The sequence below is a fragment of the Chanodichthys erythropterus genome, chromosome 13 (genome assembly GCF_024489055.1).
Source record: "Chanodichthys erythropterus isolate Z2021 chromosome 13, ASM2448905v1, whole genome shotgun sequence".
Classification (NCBI taxonomy): Eukaryota; Metazoa; Chordata; class Actinopteri; order Cypriniformes; family Xenocyprididae; genus Chanodichthys; species Chanodichthys erythropterus.
The window spans coordinates 25,270,757-25,286,881 of record NC_090233.1 but is presented as its reverse complement, the minus strand read 5'-3'; the positions used below and the strand labels follow the sequence as shown (position 1 = coordinate 25,286,881).

Genomic DNA, 16,125 nt, shown 5'->3' with positions numbered 1-16,125 from the left:
GTAGTGTATATTAATGTTTTTGTAAATTGGTCAATGTCAGATGCATATTGGTCGATATTAAATATTTAATTTTGCATACTCATTTCACTATTTTTATATTTTCATTACCTTTGCCGTCCTCAAATGCTCGCTTAAAGTTAATACAAGAGTTTAATAAAACTTTAACAAATCTCAAAATAAATATGTATATTTCATACTGTACATTATATTGTTGTGATGCCAGATTCACTTGTAGCATTTTCAACAATTTATTTTAGTTTTCAGTGATTTATTTTTAATATATTTTAACGAAATTTTATCGATTATCGGCCATAACATGAAACTAATTATGGCATATACAGTACTGCTTGAAAATTTGTGAACCACTTGCAGAATTTGTGAAAATTTGAATAATTTTAACAAAATAAGAGGGATCATACAAAATGCATGTAATTTTTTTTAATTTAGTACTGTTCTGAGTAAGATATTTTACATAAACTATGTTTACAAAAAGTCCACAAGACCAAAAAATTGCTAAATTTATAAATATGACCCAATTCAAAAGTTTATGAACCCTTGATTCTTAATACTGCGTGTGGTTACCTGGATGATCCATGACTGTTTTTATGTTTTGTGATGGTTGTTCATGAGTCCCTTGCTATTTTTTTGTCTTGTGGACTATATGTAAATAACGTTTATGCAAAATATCTTACTCAGGACAGTACTAAATAAAAAATAACACATATTGTATGATCCCTCTTATTTTGTTAAAATTATTCACATTTTCACAGATTCTGCAAGGGGTTCACACACTTTCAAGAAGAACTGATTTATTTATTAATTATTTGGAATGTAATAACATCATAGTAAGATTTTAAGACCATTATTATGTTCTCTCTTTTTCCAGTGGAAGCATTCGAGGAAGTGTCCGACAGTCTTTGTGTCCCTCAGTACAACAGTGACGGAGAGGAAAGGGTTATTCTGTTTCTGAAGATGGGACCCAATAAGACCTTCAGTCAAGAGCTAGTGGGGAAGATCCGCAGCGCTATCAGAATAGCTCTCTCTGCCCGACACGTACCAGCAATGATACTGGAAACCAAAGACATCCCGGTGAGCACATTTGCTCTTTTTGTAGCCATTCATTCACTTGTCCTTTTTCTGCTTTATTTTCTGCATTATTCCACCTGATTGACTTCACATTTCCTATGCCTGCAGTACACTATCAGCGGAAAGAAGGTCGAAGTCGCAGTAAAGCAGGTGATCGCAGGTAAAGACGTCACTCAGCGAGGGGCCTTCTCAAACCCAGACTCCTTGGACCTCTACAAGAACCTGCCTGAACTCCAAAACTTCTGATCAAGTGTATGAGGTACATCTGAACTCCTGAAGGTCCAGCGCTTCTGGGCCCCCTTTGAAGGGTTCAGATTCTCTGGACACTGTTGGAAAATCTGGAGGAATTTATAGAGCTTTCGAACATCGAAGCTTTTCTGCACGTTGTGGCACCTGCTCAAACTCGGCTACCCATTGGAACTGATGGATTCTGAACACACCACACGTCTTCAAAAGTGTAACCGGGTTCCTCTCGGGTAGAAAGTTGAGAATGCCATTTTATGAAATTCCAACTTGGATCTTAAAGGGACATTTTATCTGCTTCTGTAATTGCGTCCACCATGCGTTATTCCCAAGAGATGTACCGAACTCGCAAACAATTCCCAAATCTGTTATCTTAATTGTTCAAGATATGTCAGTCCCATATTTTACCTCTTGTATTTTGATACAGTGTCACTTTAACCTTAACGAAGCTGTAGGAAAATCTGGCCATGTATGTTTTGAGGCTTTAAAATGACACTATTTATGCTCATATATCTGTATGAGCCAAATGTATTGATCTGTTACTGAATGTTGTGGATTTAAGGATAAGCCATTTCTCCTCTAGGAAAACCGACTTCTTGGGTCAAACCAATTTTTTGCTGGAACCTCTAACTTTATCAGGCAAAGCATGTGCCCAGGTTGGTACCTTAATTACAAGATGTTGCCGTAATAAAGTCAATTCAACTTTTTTTTTATTCTCCCCCCAAAGCCTGACTTCCTGTCTCGAAACTAGACTATATTTGTATTTTTTTTAATATCCTATCAGTAAATAGGGATTCATCACATCTGCTGTATTTGTATAGTATATAATACTGCCCAGAACTACACTCTGTTGTCTACTGAGTGTAGATTTGAATTGAAGCTGATGTAGCTCTCTGGCCAAAAAGAGTTCCGTATATTTTTACATATATACTGTATATATTTGATTCTGTATATGCAGCTGCATGTTGTGCGCTACGATAGATGCCCCGTTCACAATGACACTATTTGGTCTCTCTTCTGGTATGCCTTATATCAAGTTGTGAAAAGTTTTCATCAACAACTGAAGCTCATCTTCATTCTTTGAGCCATTCTCTGGTATATAGCTTTATCTTTGTCATCCGCAACAACAATCTGTTTCTTCATCTACACATCTAGGGACTGTCGCTGTAGGCATCGCCCATGAGAGATCCCTCCATCACGTTTCATCCTAATACATTTATCATCAGAACACTGCATACATATGAAAAAGCTGCGTTTGTTTGGTGTTTGAGGTTTTGAAAGCTAGCAAGAATGTTTTAATGACATGATATCCAGATATAATCTTATAAGATTGCATTATTAGATCATAAGGTTATATAATGTTTGCATTAGGAGTAAAGGGAAGAATTCTGGGCAGCCCAGATGTGTGGGATATAAACAAAAGAACACAACAAAAAATAGAAAATATTGATTTATGTTGGATCCGAATCAAGCTTTTTGACATGTGATGATGATGCATTTATACCTGCTTTGCAGCATATCGCAGAGACATTTATCAACACATTTCACAGAAGCAGGCTTTAACAAGCCACCATCCAGAAAATACTTTTTGGTGACATTGAGGGAGGATATGCTGCAACCGCTCGCAACAAAAGCCAGAAAATGTGCTGCATTTGAATAATTTTGAAATAATTTTTGTGTTAGTAATGTTATTTCAGCAGAGAAGCCTTACAGGCTAGTATTGATGTACATTTTTTCTTTTTTTGGAGGTGGGAGACATTTTCTTTTAAACATGGGTCTGTTTAGTTCAGGTAATGTAATCTGGGTTCGCTACATTTAACCTGTGAGTAATTCCATTTGACCTCAGTGAGGAACCCTACTTGGTTTCCTAAAAGAAACTGTGCACTACAGACTGAAACAAAGCTTTTTTTTTTTATGAGATAGCTGTAGTGTGTGGCTAGACCTAATAAAACTCAAAAGGGTGGACTGGCTCTTTTAAAAGGCTCATTTCCTTTCAAATTGAAATCGTTGGGTATAGTGGTGCAGATGGCAAGCAGTTGTGCAGATCGCTTGAATTAAATCAGTCCTTATTTCCGCTTCAGACAAGCAGAGACGAATCTGTTTCACCTCATGCCCACCCTTGTGCCACCATATGCCCCATATCTGCTCAGTTTTGCTGACAGAACTGGCCTGGTTTGGGACTGCGGACATAAGGAAAGCTACGAAATCTTTATTTATTGATAGTCACTGTGGATTTTGCTGTAGGTTATCACATTTTTGTCCCACAACATTTAATTATTTTTTCCATACTCTCAGCAATTTCATGAACATTCCGTGGAAATCTATTCCATTGTATTACAGTGTTGTTGTTTCCTTTTTGATACATGAAAGTGGAAATACTGGAAATATTTTTTTGCTTAGGTTCTTAATATTGTATTACATTAAATATATTTGGTGTACTACTAGTAAATAAAAGGTGCTCTCTTCTCGGTGGCTAATGTAATATTCCTGCTTTGAAATAATATTACTGTACATTGCTGAATGTGAACAATGATTACTAATATGGTTGAGAATATATTTGTTTTGAATATATTATGCCTATATACTGTACCGCTACAGTTGTGTCCACTAGCAGCATACATGCATTTCATGTATAGATGCTTACTGTAGTCCTAATTAAACCACTAAAAATTTATTGTGGCTTGCTGTGATTTTATTCATCTTCAGATGATTTTATATATACATATATATGAAATATTATTATTATATATGGCCCCACTTTTGCTGCCAAAACAGCTCTGACCCATCGAGGCATGGACTCCTCTAGACCCCTGAAGGTGTGCTGTGGTATCTGGCACCAAGATGTTAACAGCAGATTCTTTAAGTCCTGTAAGCTGCGACGTGGAGCCTCCATGGATCGGACTTGTTTGTTCAGCACATCCCAACAGATGATCAACTGGATTGAAATCTGGGGAATTTGGAGACCAGTTCAACACCTCAAACTCGTTGTGCTCCTCAAACCATTCCTGAACCATTTTTGCTTTGTAACAGGGTGCATTATCCTGCTGAAAGAGGCCACAGCCACCAGGGAATACCATTTCAATGAAAGGGTGTACATGGTCTGCAACAATGCTTAGGTAGGTGGTACGTATCAAAGAAACATCCACACGGATGGAAAGACCTGAGGTTTCCCAGCGGAACATTGGCCAAAGCATCACACTGCCTCCGCCGGCTTGCCTTCTTCCCATAGTACATCCTGGTGCCATGTGTTCCCCAGGTAAGCGACGCAAATGTACCTGGCCATCCACGTGATGTAAAAGAAAACGTGATTCATCAGACCAGGCCATCTTCTTCCATTGCTCTGTGGTCCTCCTGGGCACTTTTTTGAGCTTAAAAATCGCATCCTCTTTTTACTGCAAGCTTGGAAGAGCCAGGATATTATTTAATATAACTCTGATTGTGTTCGTCTGAAAGAAGAAAGTCATATACACCTAGGATGGCTTGAGAGTGAGTAAATCATGGGGTAATTTTAATTTTTGAGTGAACTAAGCCTCTAAGATTTAAGATGTATACTATTATATTATGCATAATTATTAATCTAAATAGTAAAATTTTTGAATTGAAACGAAACTTTTTAAAGGCACAAACAAAAACTAACTTTTAGATCACATGGAAGTTAGTTTAGATACACAGCCTTTGACATCAATAAAAGATATGAGAATCTTTCTTTTTAAAATATTATAAGCCTATTTATTTGGCTATTTGAACTTTTTTGCTTTTTATTATTAGCTTTTAACATTATTTTTTCTCCTGCTGTCCATGAACATATTAAATCAAACCTTAGGAATCCATTTAAAAAACCATTACAGCCCTCCCCTGAGGATATTGAATTATGAAACATGAATTTGATCAAATTTATATAGAATAAGCATTTAAATTTAATATATTTTTTTTCTTGTACCCTTTTGGAAGCAGGTTGAAGGTTTATTGCTGTTCTCTTGGACTTAGAGTAAAATGAAGAGTACATTTTTCGACGGCTTGCCACAGTAGGATCCCAGAACACCTCTTAAAAATAAAAGGTGCAGTGAGGCGCTGTGGCCGCCTCATTTGAAACCAGATTCATCTCACTCTCCACCCTGATGTTTTCAATGTGATGATCAAAATGAAATCCTATCTGTGAAAAAAAGAGAGAGAGACAGCCTGAACTTAAATGAAAGGTTTCAAAGATCAGACAACACCATCCCCATATGAATGCCATCATTTGTAGTAAGAAGATGAGACAAATTTGTGCGGGTTCAATTTTGAGGCTCATTGAAGGAGGAAGGGAGAAGAGAGGGCCGGAGGGTCAGGTGCGCGAGTGCGTATGAAGTATTGTCACCCGTCTTCCAAGAGATGATTGAAATGTTCAGGCTTGTCTGTCAGGAAATTGCCTCTGCTCAACATGTAATCTGCCGACCGGCCACTCGCAGAGAGCGTTTTACATCTAAGTGTGAGTGTGTGTTTAAATGGAAGGGTAGGGGGTATTCATTTTGGAGCGGATGGAAAAAAGGAGACACGGTCTGACAGAAACATGAACACAGAGGGGGAGCGGCGTGATGAAGGACGTTTCTGCTTCCCGTTAAGTCATCTTTTGATATCTCTGATTATGATAAATCACAGAATAGTGGAAAAACACTGTAATGTAGCCTCTGATTAAAACCACAATACAAAATATGTGCATACATATGAGCTTGCTTTCAAAACTTAGTGAGCTTTCACCTTTAAAGGGAGCATAACTATCACAGAACCTCATACTGTAAGTGACTGATTTGAAATGCTCTACATAGAAACGCTCCATGCAAATAGCTGTCTGCTCGAGATTTGACTCAGTTGAGTTTTTTTTTACACACACACAGTACATAGCCTACATACTGTATATATAACTGAGATAATATGAGTTTGTCCCTATCTATGGCTATGTGTTTTTTCAAATAATACTCAAAACAATTAAAAAATATATTATCACAGGTAACAAATAAATATAATGCATATATAAATGCTGTATTTAATCAGTAGGTTAATTTTATTACTATTTAGGCACCAATAGGCTAAGTCTCTACCTTTGTTTATATATTGACCAAAAGAGCGAAGTTAAAGCTGCAGTCCGTAACTTTTTTTGGTTTAAAATGATCCAAAATCTCCTTACCTCAGCCCGATTCACAACGGTAAGCTTGTAATAATGTTTTCTAATTCGAGTGGTACTGGTAGGTTTCCGCAGCAAATTCGAGCATGTCGGCGTTCGTTCTTTGCGTCATTACAGCACGTCTGTTCACATAAAGAAGGAGTCCCAGCTAGGCTTTATCGCATGTGAGGATGGCGGATCATTTATAGCCTATTCTCACAACAGCTGGAATAATTAAACTTATCATTTTGATGACAGATTGTATGGTATGACAAATTAACGTTAGAGATTAGACTGTACAGAAATTGAAATCTATAAAACGCTAATACACACTAAATACATGTAGTCACGCAATGTTGATGTTGTTAAAATTAACTATTTGAGAACAAAGTATAACAATAATAATAATTTGCACAGTTTGATGTGATATGACCTAAGCAATCATTAGATTTAATCACCATTGGTAGTGCGATTTATTGTATTTGTTACTTGTTCCGATTTTTCGGTGAAAATTCTTACTTTGGAATGCTTCCAAGACTACAATCTGTGATTCTGAAGTACAATATCCACCGGTGTGGTGACTGACAGCCACACATTCTCCTCAAAACATTAATGCTGATGCACAACCTACGTAAAGATGATAATTCCTCAAATAAATGCAATTGCAGGTTTCGAACACAGATGGCGACAAAAAGGCAAAACTTACAGACTGCAGCTTTCGTTCTTTTTCGGAATGCAAATTAAGATATTTTAGTTGAAATCCAATGGCTCAGTGAGGCCTGCATAGCCAGCAATGACATTTCCTCTCTCAAGATCCATAAAGCTATAAAAACATATTTAAATCGGTTCATGTGAGTACAGTGGTTCAATATTAATATTATAAAGCGCCGAGAATATTTTTGGTGCGCCAAAAAAACAAAATAACGACTCATTTAGTGATGGCTGATTTCAAAACACAGCTTCAGGAAGCATCAGAGCGTTATGAATCAATCAAATCAGTGGTTCGGTGCGCCAAAGTCACATGATTTCAGCAGTTTGGTGGGTTGACACGCGATCCGAATCATGATTCTATACGCTGATTCATTATGCTCCGAAGCTTCCTGAAGCAGTGTTTTGAAATCGACCATCACTATATAAGTCGTTATTTTGTTTTTTTGGTGCTCCAAAAATATTCTCGTCGCTTTATTATATTATTATTGAACCACTATAGGCCTACTCAACCACGGATGCGCACGGATGACCGAGTTCAGAGAAGAAAAATAGTGCATTCACCATTGCAAGTTAAGAAGATACACCAAAGAGAACAAGAATCAAAAACGATGGAGAAGGATATGCTTCTAAGTTTACTTCCCTGTGTCCCAATGTGCATACTCTCCACCCTATCTGCCCTAAATAGTATTGATAATTACTAATGTCACATACTATTTAGGATGGATAGTATGCACATTGGGACGTAGCCCTTGTCTTGTTTTTGAATCACTCTTTCTACACACTTCCTGACGACTGCACACTGTGCTCAGTACTGTGCGTATTGCCACCTAGTGGACTCTTCTGTCCTGCTTGCGCATGACTTTAACTCTGGCATCATTTATTTGAATGGGATGGATATTTTTTATCTAATGCAGCGAAATTCATTAAACGACTACATATTCAAAAGTACTGTCAGATGTACATTATCGTTCAAAAGATTGAGCTCAGTAAGATTTTTTATTTTTTAAAAATGAATACTTTTATTCAGCAAGGATGCATTAAATTGATCAAAAGTGACAGTAAAGACATTTATAATATTACAAAAAAATTCTATTTCAAATAAATTTTCTATTCATCATAGAATCCTGAAAAAAAAGTATCCTGATTTCCACAAAAATATTATGCATCACAATTGGTTTTAAAGGGTTAGTTCACCCAAAAATGACAATTCTGTCATTTATTACTCACCTCTATGCTGTTCCACTCCTGTAAGACCTTCGTTCATCTTCGGAACACAAATTAAGATATTTTAGTTGAAATCCGATGGCTCCGTGAGGCCTCCATAGGGAGCAATGACACTTCCTCTCTCAAGATCCATAAAGGTACTAAAAACATTTTTAAATCGGTTCATGTGAGTACAGTGGTTCAATATTAATATTATTAAGCGACGAGAATTATTATTTAGTGAAGGCCGATTTCAAAACAGTGCTTCAGGAAGATTCGGAGCACAAATGAATCAGTGTATCGGATCATGATTCAGATCGCTTGTCAAACCGCCAAACTGCTGAAATCACGTGACTTTGGCACTCCGAACAGCAGATTCGATACATTGATTCATTTGTGCTCCGAATCTTCATGAATTGTTGCTTTATAATATTAATATTGAGCCACTGTACTCACATGAACTGATGTAGATGTGTTTTTAGTACCTTTATGGATCTTGAGAGAGGAAATGTCATTGCTCCCTATGGAGCCATCGGATTTCAACTAAAATATCTTAATTTGTGTTCCGAAGATGAACAAAGGTCTTACGGGTGTGGAACGGCATGAGGGTGAGTAATAAATGACATTATTTTCATTTTTTAGTATTTTTTTTTTTTTTTCCTGACCAAGTCAGCATATTAGAATGAATTCTGATGCCAAAAATTCAGGTTTGCCATTACAATAATACATTTTAAAACATACTGACAGAGAAAATTCTTATTTTAAATTGTAAAAATATTTCATTATTTTTGATCAAATAAATGAGTATTTCAAAAACATTTTAAAAAATCCAAACTTTTGGAAAGTAGTGTTTTAAATTTGTTAAGGTTTACATATTGAGCTGGTTAAATTTGCTGGTGAATAATGAGGCCACATGTCAGTATGCGCTGATCAGTAGGACTATTCTCTGTGTGAGTTTGTTCATGTTGATGACATGTATGTGCTGCAGACATATCGATGCATTGGTTGTCAGTTCATCTGTGGGCAGGTGGTGTGTGTAGTTCATGTGTGTATCAGTAAAACAGATGAAAGTGGAGAGTTCCCGCTGATGTAGTTGTGTCGAATAAAGAGCAGCCGAGTGCATTTTCCACTCCATTACATTCACTGTACAAAAGCCTGTAGCTGCTGTCGAGAGAACAGCCTCAAACCACCCTCAGCTTACAAACACACACACACACATGACACACACTTTAATAGATATGCTGCATTTAAAATCATATGCAGTCTCTTTATAACATGCACATGTATGCACATATAGTGATGGTCTTGAAACATGTGGCTAATTTCAAATACATGTTATTTGTAAAAGTCAAATCACCACATAGGGTGCTTGAAGGACCATTCAAAAGTGCCATGTAAAATACTTACAAAATGGAAAGGTAGCCATAATAGTCTTTTCAAAAATCAACTGAGAGCTGCCTGACATGCTTCATATTTTTCCCTCTCACCTAGTCTTTGGTCAGTAGTTTACTTAAAGGGTTAGTTCACCCAAAAATGAACATTCTGTCATTTATTACTTACCCTCATGCCGTTCCACACCTGTAAGACCTTCGTTAATCTTCGGAACACAAATTAAGATATTTTAGTTGAAATCCGATGGCTCCGTGAGGCCTCCATGGGGAGCAATGACACATCCTCTCTCAAGATCCATAAAGGTACTAAAAACATATTTAAATCAGTTCATGTGAGCACAGTGGTTCAATATTAATATTATAAAGTGACAAGAATATTTTTGGTGCGCCAAAAAAAAACAAAATAACAACTTATTTAGTGATGTCCGATTTCAAAACACTGCTTCAGGAAGCATCGGATCATAAATGAATCAGTGTATCGAATCATGAATCAGATCGCGTGTCAAACTGCCAACGGCTGAAATCACGTGACTTTGGCGCTCCGAACAGCAGATTCGATACACTGATTCATTTGTGCTCCGAATCTTCATGAAGCAGTGTTTTGAAATCGGCCATCAATAAATAAGTCGTTATTTTGTTTTTTTATTTGGCGCACCAAAAATATTCTTGTCGCTTTATAATATTAATATTGAACCACTGTACTCACATGAACTGATTTAAATATGTTTTTATAGCTTTATGGATCTTGAGAGAGGAAATGTCATTGCTCCCTATGGAGGCCTCACGGAGCCATCGGATTTCAACTAAAATATCTTAATTTGTGTTCCGAAGATTAACGAAGGTCTTGGGGGTGTGGAACGGCATGAGGGAGAGTAATAAATGATATTATTTTCATTTTTGGGTGAACTAACCCTTTAAGAGCTCTCATGGAATGAGTCAAAATGTAGGAAAGGAAAAGAGTTTGCACAAAAGTGAAGGGTCACAGAACACTGCAGATGCTCTGCATGGAAAAATGTGTTTAAAATTGTGCCTTAGCTGTTGCTGTTGCATTTATACCTTTCCAAGTTCTTGTATTTTGCTTTGCACTGTTGAGAGCAATTTAATGTTGACATAGATAAAAATAATAATAACTGTATTGATTATTCAACTTCACTAAGACCAGAAATATGCATTAAGAAAGTAAATAATGTCAATTTTGATTTCATGTTGACTTTTCGTAACCTCCATATATTTGATTTCAGCAGTTTTTAAAAATTAAAAGTTTTTTTCCCTTTTAGCATCTGATTAATGTTATCTATATATTCATTCGATTTGTTGGAAAAGCTTAAATAAATTAAGTCAGTGTGCCGGTAGGGTTAGGAAATCATTCCTAAATCCTCTTTGCATTGGTGATGTTGTTGGCAGCAGTGTAATCCCCTCTGACAGACCCTGGTGCTTTCGAGTCAAAGCTGCTGAGGCCACAAACCTCTGGATATTAACATACGTACACATATATGCACCTGTCCGGGAGGAGAAGAGAAACTGTACAGTGTGTAGCCCTATATCTCCGAGCCCCTACTAGGCTATACCACAAACCTCATCCCCCTGCTGACCTACACTTTTCCGTACAACATAGATGCATTTGCTCATAAAACTTGTGCGTTCCCCCAAGGAAACTTTGTGTTCGCAAACTTTACATGACTGAAATTTTATAAGGGGGGGGGGGGGGGGGATATATTTCGATGCTTTTGCGAGCGAATGCAATGTTTCGGGTGGATAATTTTGCAAGAGCATATGTAAGTGAATGCAGGAACATTTCTATGAGAGAAATTTTGCGAACAAATGCAAAAGCAGTGAAATATAATTCATCCTGCCATATTTTCCCATCATGTTTCCTAACGTATATTCATCACATGTGAATAAATGAAAACGTGGACATGAAATTATTATCTTAAAGGATCCACTAAAAAAACGACACACACACACACCAACTATTGCAGTAGGCTGAAGTTCTTAGAGGTCATTTTCAATACAGTCCATAACTGAGATACAAGATGGCGGCAATTGCATTTGTATGAAACCAGAGCGATCGAAAGTAGTGGCAGTTTCATATCGTTTCAGTTAACGATATTCTGCAAATTTTAGAAATTATCTGTCTGCGCTGAATGCAGCTCTGTTGACCAATCAGAATCAATTTTTCCAAAAATCTTCAATAGGAGAATGTGCAGGATGAATGCAAATGGTGCCATATCAAACTTTCATATATTTAAAGGTAGGGTAGGCAATTTCAAAAGAGGGTAGCAATACAAAGCTAGCTTTGAAAGCATCAGATCCCGCCCTTCCTTCAGAGCGATTTCCAAATCCACGCCTCCTCCAAAACATATGAATCCACACAAGATGAGAGACGGCATTAAATTACTTCACGTCTCAAAACACAGAACATTACAATAATAATGAACATTAATGAACATAAACAACTTACAGAGCTCTTACTTGTACCGCCTGACTGCTGCAGATTCATTTCGCAATTGATCGTGTTGACACAGAAACGCAAAAATCTGAGTCTGAGGATGTGAATAGCTCCGTGTAGAACATCATGGGTTGCCATCTTGTAATTACGGTTACGACATGGCGTGAACGCAGCATAAGCTTGTTGTTTTGGCTCAGGAGGAACTGTTAAAGGTGGCTGCTGTTCGTTTACAGCACCCAGTGACTGTGTGCCTACAACTCTGCATAGCCTTATGGAACGTGTTGATGATGTGTGATGTCTGGGCAAGCAGGGTGTGGAGGTATGGAAATACATTTTGAGAGGACCGAATGCAATGACTGGACGAACAGTTTTTGGTACAGAGACTTCAACAGAAAATATATGTACATTTTTAGTATCTAGTATCAGATAGCAATTGAACCACCACTCAAGTTCCAGAAAGGTGCTAAAGACATCGTTAAAATAGTCCATGTGACTGCAGTGGTTCAACCTTTTAATTTATGAAGTGACGAGAATACATTTTGTGCGCAAAAACAAAACAGAAATAATGACTTTATTCAACAATATCTTCTCTTCTGTGTCATTCTCATACGCTGTTTATGTTCAGCGTTTCCAGGTTCTAATTAATAGAAGTTGTTTAAAGATTTAGTTCACCCAAAAATGAAAATTATGTGATTTATTACCCACCCTCATGCCGTTCTACACCCGTAAGACCTTCGTTCATCTTCAGAACAAAAATTAAGATATTTTTTTTATGAAATCTGGGAGCTTTCTGACTCCTCCACAGATAGCAATTGAACCACCACTCAAGTTCCAGAAAGGTACTAAAGACATCGTTAAAATAGTCCATGTGACTGCAGTGGTTCAACCTTTTAATTTTTGAGGCGACAAGAATACATTTTGTGCACAAAAACAAAACAGAAATAATGACTTTATTCAACAATATCTTCTTTCTGTGTCATTCTCATACGCTGTTTATGTTCAGCGTTTCCAGGTTGTAATTAATAGAAGTTGTTTAAAGATTTAGTTCACCCAAAAATGAAAATTATGTAATTTATTACTCACCCTCATGCCGTTCTACACCCGTAAGACCTTCGTTCATCTTCAGAACAAAAATTAAGATATTTTTGATGAAATCCGATGGCTCAATGAGGCCTCTATTGCCAGCAAGATAATTAACACTTTCAATGCACAGAAAGCTACTAAAAATCAAGCGTATAGTGTCAGTTCTGGCAGACACATCAGTCAAGCTCGCGTCAGCTGACAATCAGCTGATTCATGCCATCCAATAGGGATACATTTCAGATTTCAAATACACCTTCCAGCATTCAGATGCTGCTTGATCGCTGCGCTGCGCTCGTTATACCCACCTCCATCTCTTACTCCTCCAATATATGACTGCACCCATGGTTCAGAACCGCACTTCTGTTATGAAGTGACGAGAACACTTTTTGTGCACCAATAAAAAAAAAAAAATACAAAACAATATCTAGTGATGGCCGATTTCAAAACATGCTACAGAGCTTTACGAATCTTTTGTTTCGAATCAGTGGTTTGGATCGTGTATCAAAGTCACCTGAACTATTGAAATTTGGAACACTTTTTCGCATAATGAAGCCTGACTTTGGTGATCCGAACCACTGATTCGAAACAAAAGATTTGTAAAGCTTCGAAGCAGTGTTTTGAAATCGGCCATCACTAGATATTGTTTTTGTTTGTACAAAAAGTATTCTTGTTGCTTTATAATATTAATTATACATTACCACTGTACTTGCATTCACTGTTTTAAATATGTTTTAGTAGCTTTCTGAGCATCTGAAAGTGTTAACTATCTTGCTGAGAATAGAGGCCTCACTGAACCATCGGATTTCATCAAAAATATTGTGTTCCGAAGATGAACGAAGGTCGTACGGGTGTAGAACGGCATGAGGGAGAGTAATAAATGACATTATTTTCATTTTTGGGTGAACTAAATCTTTAAACAACTTCTATTAATTAGAACCTGGAAACGCTGAACATAAACAGCGTATGAGAATGACACAGAAGAGAAGATATTGTTGAATAAAGTCATTATTTCTGTTTTGTTTTTGTGCACAAAATGTATTCTTGTCGCTTCAAAAATTAAAAGGTTGAACCACTGCAGTCACATGGACTATTTTAACGATGTCTTTAGTACCTTTCTGGGACTTGAGTGGTGGTTCAATTGCTGTCTGTGGAGGAGTCAGAAAGCTCCCAGATTTCATAAAAAAAATATCTTAATTTGTGTTCCGAAGATGAACGGAGGTCTTACGGGTGTGGAACGACATAAGGGTGAGTAATTAATGACAGAATTTTCATTTTTGGGTAAACTAATACTTTAAAAACAAAATCTATAGTGCATGTTTTTGGGAAACATAATATAGCTCTAAACCATAGATCTAAGCTTAAATTACCTCAACAATCGCCTTTAGTCACGAAGTTATGTATACTAACAAATCAATGGTTCTTGTTTCACAGATATAAGCTGAAATTTTCATCTATTGTTTCCTGAGACACAGCCATCGAAAACAAAAAAAAGCATCACATTTCTAAAAATGACATGCTACTTGAAGCATGTGCCAACCTAGCGGATGTCATAGCTCAGCGACTTTGGAGTCTGTTCACAACATCAACTGTAGCGTTTGAATGTTTTATCCTCATGCGTTGAGATTTTCTTTGTTTGCCAGCCAGCAGGGGTGTTACTGGAAGCATTGCTGAGGTGTTGCAGTTCTCTAAACCCTGTCTGGATTAGAAAGATAACATTCATAATGTTCTATGCCTACTCATGCTGGTCATGAGGTTTTGACTGTTTATACTGTACATGCTTGAGTGTGTGAAGAGCAATTTTAACCAACGTTGTAAAGCAGGTAAATGCTACACAATGTATACTAACAACGAAGGATCTGCTGTTGTGAGGTTTAGATTGCAGACATTTTGCTCTAAATTGCAGCATAAATGGATGATTGCAGGCCATTCTATGGCTGTAGAACTGTTTGTATTCACTTTGGGTGACATTTTGTATTTGCAGAGCTTCTATTTAAATTTGAATTTTGACTTTACTTTTGTTAAATAGGTTTTATTAATAAATAAATTTGACATTAGGTCATTCTCAGAGAAATCATCCCAGCCAACAAGGAGCATTCTCAGAACTTAAGTCAACATTGTAGCAAGGTTCTCTCAAAGTTATAAACAAACGTGCGTCCAGTAAAACATTTGTTTTAGTTTTTTACTTGTACATTCATGGAACGTTTAGATGGCAAACTGATTAAATGGAAGGTTCCCTTAATGGTTGCATAAGAAAAACATTTTTAAAACATTTAAAAAACTGTACGTGTTGAACATTCAGTAATAATATGTTTGTAACTTAATGAAAACGTTGGCAAAACATTCTTAGAACATATTTTTTGTTAGCTTGGATTGCCCCCGGAACAGTCAAAACTTAACAAAATCCAATGTTTTATTAAAGATAGAGAAAGCAATGTGTGTCTGTTTTTTCTCGACAGCGTAAATTAAATTGCTTTTATTTTATTGGGAGTATCATGATCACAATGGCCTCTTTTTCTATAATATTAAAGGGTTAGTTCACCCAAAAATGAAAATTATGTCATTTATTACTCACCCTCATGTCGTTCTACACCCGTAAGACCTTCGTTCATCTTCAGAACAAAAATTAAGATATTTTTGATAAAATCCGATGGCTCAGTGAGGCCTCACCAGCAATAACACTCCCTGTTTCAATGCCCAGAAAGCTACTAAGCAGTGTTATGAAAGTGCCCATCACTAGATATTGTTGAATAAAGTCGCTATTTTGTTATTTTTGGCACACAAAATGTATTCTCGTTGCTTTATAATATAAATAAACAAGG

At 36.8% G+C, this 16,125-nt stretch overlaps 1 protein-coding gene across 1 annotated transcript in view; it reads left to right on the top strand.

Annotated features, from left to right (window-relative positions):
• Positions 1 to 3,987, top strand: part of aacs (acetoacetyl-CoA synthetase) — a 44,360-nt gene extending 40,373 nt beyond the window's left edge. The window contains exons 17-18 of the mRNA XM_067407732.1: positions 887 to 1,089; positions 1,195 to 3,987. Of these exons, the coding sequence (XP_067263833.1) occupies positions 887 to 1,089; positions 1,195 to 1,332 (341 nt within the window). The 3' untranslated portion in view covers positions 1,333 to 3,987. The remainder of the gene's footprint in view (positions 1 to 886; positions 1,090 to 1,194) is intronic.
• Positions 3,988 to 16,125: the final 12,138 nt, after the last annotated feature.